The 9845-nt window shown below is 47.7% G+C and overlaps 1 protein-coding gene across 1 annotated transcript; it reads left to right on the plus strand.

The window, feature by feature from the left end:
* Nucleotides 1-619: 619 nt before the first annotated feature.
* LOC115156276 (vegetative cell wall protein gp1-like) lies at nt 620-1240 on the plus strand. The gene has a single exon (XM_029703733.1). The coding sequence runs from the start codon at nt 620-622 to the stop codon at nt 1238-1240; it is 621 nt and encodes a 206-aa protein (XP_029559593.1).
* The last annotated feature ends 8605 nt before the right edge of the window (nt 1241-9845 follow it).

Here is a 9845-nt window from a genome sequence, read left to right on the forward strand (position 1 = left end):
TATCATTTATTCCTGATTTTCCCCTGCAGAAGTGAATGGGAGTTGACTACAAAGCCCACACAACCAAGAGTGAAACCTGATTAACCTTTCGATGACTCCAGCAGCAGCAAGTGAGCATAGCACACACCCTCCTCTCCTCTCCTCTCTTCTCCTCTGCTCTCCTCTCCTCTCTTCTCTTCTCCTCTGCTCTCCTCTCTTCTCCTCTGCTCTCCTCTCCTTCTGATAGCCCCAGCCAGGAGATGTTTCAGCTCACTTCTGCTACAGTGATGAATTAACAATAGAACCATTCAATGGCCCAGTAATTACCAAACACTTCGGACACAACATCAGCACTGTCACACAGGCTTTCCCCGGGAATCCTGAGGCTCCTTGCTCTTCCTAACTTTGTTTTCTCTGACGCAGATTACTTCTGCCACTCCATTACATCTGCCACTCCACTGCCATTTCATGTCTGCACCGCGCTCCATCTGCACAGGGTTGATAATTGTGTGGACCAGCCCTGGTGATTAACATCAGCAGAATTAATTACGCCCGCCATTAAGGCTCCAGGTTGCACACGTGATCAAAAGAAATGATCTTTCTCCCCAGCCCCTAAATCATCTCACCTTCAAGTGGAGTGATGGTGCAGAGACACCCAGAGACGACCAGAGACGACCAGAGACGACCAGAGACGACCAGAGACGACCAGAGACGACCAGAGACGACCAGAGACGACCAGAGACAACCAGAGCCCCCCGTTTACCACCTTCTTAACCCAACAAGAGGCGTGCATCTCACACCCGCCCACCTCCCTCCCGCCACCCACCCTCCTGCCCGCCCACCACCGTCCCTCCCTCCCACCTCCCACCCTCCTGCCCGCCCACCTCTCTCCCGCCTCCCACCCTCCTGCCCGCCCACCTCTCTCCCTCCTCCCACCCTCCTGCCCGCCCACCTCCCTCCCACCTCCCACCCTCCTGCCCGCCCACCTCCCTCCCGCCTCCCACCCTCCTGCCCGCCCACCTCTCTCCCGCCTCCCACCCTCCTGCCCGCCCACCTCCCTCCCACCTCCCACCCTCGTGCCCACCCACCTCCCTCCCGCCTCCCACCCACCTCCCTCCCGCCTCCCACCCTCCTGCCCGCCCACCTCCCTCCCGCCTCCCACCCTCCTGCCCGCCCACCTCCCTCCCACCTCCCACCCTCCTGCCCGCCCACCTCCCTCCCGCCTCCCACTGCCCACCAAGGAGACTACAGCCGAGGCTGATGGTATCAATTACAACACCTTATGTGGTGGGATGAGGGAGAGGTGCCCTGGGCCTTGTGACTAATGGCTCTGGGTTAGAGCCACCCTGCCTGCATATGGAGATCAGGGAGCTGACTGCCACTCCGGGTATGCAGGACCCACTGCCAGATGCTGAGGGCTCATTGGTACACACTCCACAGTCAGTTCACTGGCCTGACATACACAGGTATACAAGCACAAGAAGCAAGCTGCATCCACACAAAGGGTGGGATGTGTTGCTGTATTTAACCATAGCATAGTATGTAGAGGGTTTATTGATCTGTTCATCTGTTTATTCTTCATTTAACTCAGCAATGCTTTTTAGTTTGAATGTCAAAAGGTACAGTACAATAGACCAGGGAAGTAGCCAAATGTCGGAAGTTATGCCATTGTGTTCGTGTAGCAGTACATACAGCATGTGGTCTGAGTTGTGTTGTATTGATAGTGAGCATACAGAGATGGGCCAGGCCGGATCCTCAGAGAGAGTGATGACTTTGTTTGGAACAGGCCCCTGGAAGCACTGAGAACAGTGGTAATGTCAGGAGGAGATAAGCCTGTATCATATTGGCTTGTCAAGGTTAAACAGTGAGAGCTGGAGGAGTGGGAGGAGAAAACTCTCCAGTCTATCAATCCTTCCTTTGACTGAGGAAGATGGTGGGAGGGAGGGGAGAAGATGGTGAGGGAGGGGAGAAGATGGTGAGGGAGGGGAGAAGGGGGAGGGTGGGGAGAAGATGGTGGAGGAGGGGGGAAGGGAGAGGGAAGGAGGGGAGAAGATGGAGAGGAGAAGGGAGGGGGAGAGGAGAAAATGGTGGAGGAGGGGGGAAGGGAGGGAGGGAGGGAGGGGAGAAGATGGTGGGGAATGGAGAAGGGAGAGGGAGGGGAGAAGATGGTGGGGGATGGGGGAAGGGAGAGGGAGGGGAGAAGATGGTGGAGGAGGGGAGAAGGGAGAGGGAGGGGAGAAGATGGTGAGGAGGGGGGAAGGGAGAGGGAGGGGGAAGCTGGTGGGGAGAGGAGAAGGGAGAGGGAGGGGAGAAGATGGTGGGGAGGGGAGAAGGGAGAGGGAGGGGAGGATATGGTGAGGGAGGGGAGAAGGGGGAAGGAGAGGGAGGGGAGAAGATGGAGAGGGGAAGGGAGAGGGAGGGGAGAAGATGGTGAGGGAGAGGAGAAGGGAGAGGCAGGGGAGAAGATAGTGGGGGAGGGGGGAAGGGAGAGGGAGGGAGGGGAGAAGATGGTGTGGAGGAGAGAAGGGAGAGGGAGGGGATAAGATGGTGGGGAGGGGAGAAGGGAGAGGGAGGGTGGGGATGGCCATGCTCTATCAACTGAGCCACAAACCGATGCTGGCACTAAGACCGCACTCAACGAGCTGTATAGGGCCATAAGCAAACAAAAAAATGGAGATTCAGAGGCAGCGTTTCTCGTGGGTAGTAATTTCAACACAGGGGAATTAAAATCAGTTTTACCTCATTTCTACCAGTATGTCACCTGTGCAACTAGAGATGACAAAACTCTAGATCACCTTTACTCCACACACAGAAATGCATAGAAGGCCCTCCCTCGCCCTCCCTTTAGCAAATCAGACCATAACTATGTCCTCTTGCTTCCTGCTTACAAGCAAAAACTCAAACAGGAAGAGGTCCGATGAAGAGGATGCTACACTACAGGACTGTTTTGCTAGCACAGACTGGAATATGTTCCGGGATTCATCCGAAAGCATTGAGGGAGTTTACCACATCAGTCACCAGCTTCAATAATAAGTGCATTGATAACGTCGTCCCCACAGTGACCGTACGTACATACCCCAACCAGAAGCCATGGATTATAGGCAACATATGCACTGAGCTAAAGGCTAAAGCTGCCGCTTTCAAGGAGTGCGATACTAATCTGGATGCTAATAAGAAATCCCGCTGTGACCTCCGACAAGGCATCAAACAGGCAAAGCGTTAATACAGGACTAAGATCGAATCCTCCTACGCTCGACAGATGTGGCAGGGCTTGCAAACTATCGTGGATTACAAAGAGAAACCCAGCAAGCTGCCCAGCAACGAGAGCCTACCAGATGAGCTAAATGCCTTCCTTCTATGCTAACTTGTGAGTAAGACCTTTAAACAGATTTAAACATTCACAAGGCCATGGGGGGCCAGACAGAATACCAGGATGAGTACTCAGAGCATACGCGTTGACCAGCTGGCAAATGTCTTCACTCACATTTTCTGTCTGTAATACCGGGTCAGAGACAGGTTGTTTCAAGCAGATCACCATAGTCCCCCGTGCCCAAGAACACTAAGGTAACCTGTCTATATGACTATCGCGCCGTAGTACTCACATCTATAGCCATGAAATGCTTTGAAAGGATGGTCATGACTCACATGAACATTATCATCCCAGACACCCTGGACCCACTCAAATTTGCATACCGCCTCAACAGATCCACAGATGATGCAATCACTATTGCACTCCACACTGCCCTCACCCACCTGGACAAAAGGAACACCTATGTAAGAATGGTGTTCATTGACTACAGCTCAGCATTCAACACCATAGTGCCCTTCAAGCTCATCATCAAGTTCAGGACCCTGGGACTAAACACCTCCCTCTGCAACTGGATCCTGGACTTCCTGACGGGCCGCCCCCAGGTGGTGAGGGTAGATAACAACACACTGCCACACTGACCCTCAACACGGGGGCCCCTCTGGGGTGCGTGCTTAGTCCCTTCTTGTACTCCCTGTTCACACACAACTGCGTGGCCGCGCATGACTCCAACATTATCATCAAGTTTGCTGACGACACAACGGTGGTAGGCCTGATCACCGACAATGATGAGGCAGCCTATAGGGAGGAGGTCAGAGACCTGGCAGTGTGGTATCCAGGACAACAACCTTTCCCTCAACTTCAGCAAGACAAAGGAGATGATTGTGAACTACGGGAAACGGAGGTGCGAGCACGTCCCCGTCCACATCGATGGGGCTGTAGTGGAGCAGGTCGAGAGCTTCAAGTTCCTCAGTGTTCACATCACTGAAGAATTAACATGGTGAACACACACCCACACAGTCGTGAAGAGGGCACGACAGCGCCTCTTCCCCCTCAGGAGGCTGAAAAGATTTGGCATTGGCCCTCAGATCCTCCAAAAAGTTATACAGCAGCACCATTGAGAGCATCCTGACTGGCTGCATCACTGCTTGGTATGGCAATTGCAAGACTGCTTGGCGCTACAAAGAGTGGTGAGCACGGCCCAGTACATCACTGGGGCTGAGCTCCCTGCCATCCAGGATCTCTATACAAGGGAGTGTCAGAGAAAGGCCCAAACAATTGTCATAGACTCCAGCCACCCAAGTCATACACTGTTCTCTCTGCTACTGCACGGCAAGCAGTACCAGTGCACCAAGTCTGGAACCAACAGGACCCTGAACAGCTTCTAACCCAAAGCGATAAGACTGCTAAACAAGACTGCTAAATAGCTAATCAAATGGCTATCCGGACTACCTGCATTGAGCTTTTTTTGCACTAACTCTCTTGCACTGAGTCTATGCACACACACTCACACATACTTACACTGACACCCCAACACACACGCATACACTACGTATACCTACACGCACATCGACACTGGTACTTCCTGTGTATAGCCATGTTATTTTAACTCGTTATTGTCATTCCTTATACACTGTGTATTTATTCCTTGTGTCATTATTGTTGGAAAAAGACCCGTTAAGTAAGCATTTCACTGTTAGTCTATACCTGTTGTTTACAAAGCATGTGACAAATAACATTTGATTTGAAGGCTTCACCTTCATTGTAATGGGGGATCTCAAATTTGCAGGGATTCATTTATATAAGGAAGACAGCATCTTTCCTTCCCTAAAACAATGAGAGGTTCAGTATCATCAACTCCATTTCCACACCAGCCCCCCTGCTGCAGGATCATTTAAAAGGTTAAAAGACTAGTCAGCAATTATCCTCTATTCATTTGAGGTAAGCTGTAAAACAGAATCACATTACAGCTGCTGTCAAATGCCACACACTGCATCTACAAAGGAAGTGGCCATGGCTTCCCTCTCACTGCACCAGCTGCCTTTTACTATCCTGCCTGGAAACAGTTCCTTTGATAAAGGAGATCAGAGGAATGGGATTTAGTGTTTGTTTGTTTACTTGTTTCTCACATTACCATAAGGGGCGTCACTGGAGGACTTAGTATTGGGCAGACGATGCTAATACAGATCTTTCTTATATCTCTCTGATTTAGGACAGACATTTCAAAACATACTTCCTTTTTTTTTTTTACTGTCTGTTTTTACATGTATGAATATGTTATTCAATGCGTTTCTACGGGCTAATATGTCATACTCTTTTTGACCAGACAGTCTCAGATGCATGGGCTACATATAGTAAGACAGAGGGCCACTGTTTCGCTCGCTCAGATGCTTTCTCCAGTGAGAAAGAGTTTCAGCCACTTACGAATTGAAGGAAAATTGGCCGCTGCACAGTGCACTGTTCGGATGCTGGAATTTTTTCGGATGAACGTGCAATGGTGACCTACTTTTTTAATCGATTTGTTTGATAATCAGACGAAAACATCATGACTGGTTGTGTTCATGGCACATTAAAAGGTAATACATTTTTCTGGTGAAATTACTTGTCTGGCCTCTGCCTTGGGCCTCCAAATCGCTAAGTCCGCCCACGCGAAAGTAACATATCATATCATACTACTACTATTGGAGTGTCCCGGATTTAAGATTACAATGTTACGTTAACCCCTGAGTCCAGGTTGCAGCGTGCGTGCAGTCAACAACAGAACTCTGTGTTCATCAATCTGAGCTAGTCCAGAGCGTCACGTATTGCAGGGAAACAGGTAAGCACACCATCTACAAAGTGTTCCCCTTTGACTCCAGCGCTCAACAAATCAGAGCTAAGGGGCAGCCTGGAGAGGGGGGGGGGGGCACTGACACAGAGCTGCCATAGGAATGTGGCAGAGTAAGGCCAGGGAGGGCAGGGGAGGAACAAAGGGATGTCTGGGGTTCGTCTGGGAACCAGCCTGATATCTCCTTACTTTTAAACTATTCACTTCAGATCTAGCATGCTCACAAATGATGGCCATAGACTGATGAACTTGTTCCAGTTATTTCAGGTTATCCACCTCCCACCCCATAGGAGTTAGGTTGGTGTGTGTGGGGGGTACTGAATTAGTCCTGGGCGTTCAAGTCATTAGGTAGTACTTCCCATATTGGGGGGGCAGCATGGTTGGCAGGCAGGTTTTACAGCCCTCTGTGTGACGGTAAAGCGGGGGGACGTTAACTCCGATCATTAAACAGAGGATGTCATCACTCTGCACCACCACTGGACGGTATGTGTCACATGTATCCGCCATAGGCCAGCTTCTGTCCTGCACAGTCCACAACATCCTCTAAATCTGTCATCACAGCCCAGAACTGTCACACAAAAGGGCCATGACACTCTGCTTTAGGTAGGGGGGGACAATGTGTGTGTATGGGGGGGGGGAGGAGGGACATTTCGGCACCCCTGTGTGAACGCCTGTGCTGGACAGCGCTCGGGACACGGCGGCCGGTGCACATGGGTCGAGGTGTGGGGCTTGGTGCTCGTTACAGACCTGCTGCTGTACACTGACCAGATAAGCGGAGCAGGACAAGATAAGAGAACACTGCTGCCTACACAGAACTGCAATCAGCCGTAGACTGTCACAGCACTTAACAAAAACATATTCATTTTTATATATATTTATATTTAAATATATATATATATATAAGGAATGATATGTTCTTGTGTGTTGTATGTTCATAGGCTTGCATATACATTTGCATTGAAATATTTAAATTGGCTCCGTTTGCTGTGTGATGGAATTAAGGGGGAATCAATTGAAATGGTAAATGAGAGAGACTGTAATTTATTAGCCTCAGAGGATTACATGTTACCTTAATTCTAACTATAAACAATTATTACTCGAAGTAATGTATTACTGTGCTGTGTGCTACCAACATGTAGCCCAAGATGTTCTCTTAAACAACCTAATGTTACTCCTTACAGTCCTTTTAGAGGAAGCTCTGGCAGCCAAAACAGACAAATACTCCATCTAAACGGGATTCTCAATTATGATACGGTTCTAGGAACATGAAACCCTTTATATCACATCTAAATAATTTCACAAATGCAAAATATACACTTACTGGACATTATTTTAACTGGCATTATCAGCCAACAGTATTTTTCAGTGACAAGACATTTCTGGAGGGCTTCTTCCATTACACACAGGTGTTTGGAGCATACTAGATAGCTAATTAGCACAGGTGTTTGGAGCATACTAGATAGCACATTTTTCTTAACTAGACAAGTCAGTTAAGAACAACTTCTTACTTACAGTGATGGCCAATCAGGGAACAGTGGGTTAACTCCCTTGTTCAGGGGCAGAACAACAGATTTATACCTCATCAGCTCGGGGATTCGATCCAGCAACATTCCGGTTACTGGCCCAACGCTCTAACCACTAGGCTACCTGCCGCCCCAGAAAGATATGGTCCTTATGCTTCCAAAAGCGATGCGTTATAATGTTCAGACCGAGCATCGGCCTCTTAACAAAACTCCCCCTTACAGAAGATGCCTTTGTCCAATGACTCTGATGTGTAATGTAATGTAAACTCAGAGTCATGATCAAGGGTTGACCAACACCCAACAATATAATGTAGCCTGACTTTCATCTTATTGCATTTCCACAGGCTGCTTTTGTTTGTTATAGGGAATACTTACAGTGTGTGTATGTGTATGACTGTTGATACAGTATATAGCACATAAAAGTAACAACAAACAATACAATGTGAATATTTATGCCTAATCAACAAGTCCTTGCTTTTTTCTTTCCATGAACTGACATAATTGTCTCCTATCACTTTTGTTTTGCATGTAATGTCAGTGTTTTGCCTGCATTGAGAGATGGATAGAGAGACAGCGGGATAGAGAGACAGAGAGAGAGACAGAGAGAGAGACAGAGAGAGAGAGGGAGACAGAGAGATGGAAAGAGAGAGAGAGACAGAGCGAGAGAGAGAGAGAGAGAGAAAGAGAGAGAGAGACAGACAGACAGACAGAGAGAGAGAGATGAAAGAGAGAGACAGAGACAGAGAGAGAGAGAGAGAGACAGAGAGAGAGACCGAGAGACAGTGGGATAGAGAGAGAGAGAGAGAGAGAGAGAATGGATAGAGAGACAGCGGGATAGAGAGACAGAGAGAGAGAGAGATGAGAGAGAGAGAGAGAGATGAAAGAGAGAGACAGAGTGACAGAGACAGACAGAGAGAGAGAGAGAGAGATGGATAGAGAGACAGCGGGACAGAGACAGAGATAGAGAGAGACAGAGACAGAGATAGACAGAGAGAGAGAGAGAGAGAGGGAGAGATGGATAGAGAGACAGCGGGATAGAGAGACAGAGACAGAGATAGAGAGATGGATTGAGAGACAGCGGGATAGAGAGACAGAGAGAGAGAGACAGAGATGTTTGATCTGCTTTGACTTCATTCTCATGTCTCCCTCCTAGGACATTTTGAAGTATTGCACTACTTGAAGAGTACATTTTACTTGATCCGTTTACTACAGGTATGAACTATGTTTTTACAATAAACTTCTTCCTTAGTAAATTACCAAAAAGCATAGAGGAGCAATGTTACATCAGATATGTAACTTAGGTTGATAATTGTACTTTTGGGGCTTATAGCCCATAAATACATTAATACGAATGGTATCCCACTTGATGTTAAAGACTGATAAACCGTTCTACAAAAAAATGATATGGTGAAAAAATACTTATTTTGTAAATACATCGGACATACTGAAAATAAGATTTGGAAAGCATTACAAAATCTAATGAACTATTTGCATAAAAGGAGAAAAACCTGCTGCCCATTTTCTAAAGTTAGCTGCATTATTTTGTTTGTATCCCTGTTAATTGAAAATACAGGTGTTCTCCTTGGGGGAGAGATCAAAGTGAGATAACTTTCAGGTGATTTCCCCTTCTGAGGGCACTTCTCTGCACAAGTCATCAAACATTTGGAAATATTTTTCTAATGAATAACAGGTCGATATTTACTACCCTTTTGGGGGACTTTGATGTTCATGTAGCAGTAATTTCTTGAATAGGATTTTAGCAGATTATGCACTTGATAATTATGTAACAGACAAGTTTATAACTGCTAGTGGACATTAGTCAAAGAAAACTGGTGTAATAAAAACAGATAAAATAGGATCAAAACACTTTGTCACAGTTCACCACTTTATCTCTTATCGCTTAATAATTCCATTTGTCTGGAGAAAGAACGTGCAGGACTGGAATGTTGACTTTGGTAGACATTCAACGGTAGCCTTGGCTATTGGGTCACATTGGGCATGTGATACTCTTCCAGAGAAACCGTGGATGCCGTAGATTAGCTCCAGCCCATGTTCTTATTTCAACACACAGGAAGGATACGCATTAAAGATAGCAGTGAACTATTGCTGTAAGCCAGCAATGCTTCTGGGGTGGGTGGGTGTGTGTGTGTGTGTGTGTGTGTGTGTGTGTGTGTGTGTGTGTGTGTGTGTGTGTGTGTGTGTGTGTGTG

The sequence above is a fragment of the Salmo trutta genome, chromosome 20, assembly GCF_901001165.1.
Source record: "Salmo trutta chromosome 20, fSalTru1.1, whole genome shotgun sequence".
Lineage (NCBI taxonomy): Eukaryota > Metazoa > Chordata > Actinopteri > Salmoniformes > Salmonidae > Salmo > Salmo trutta.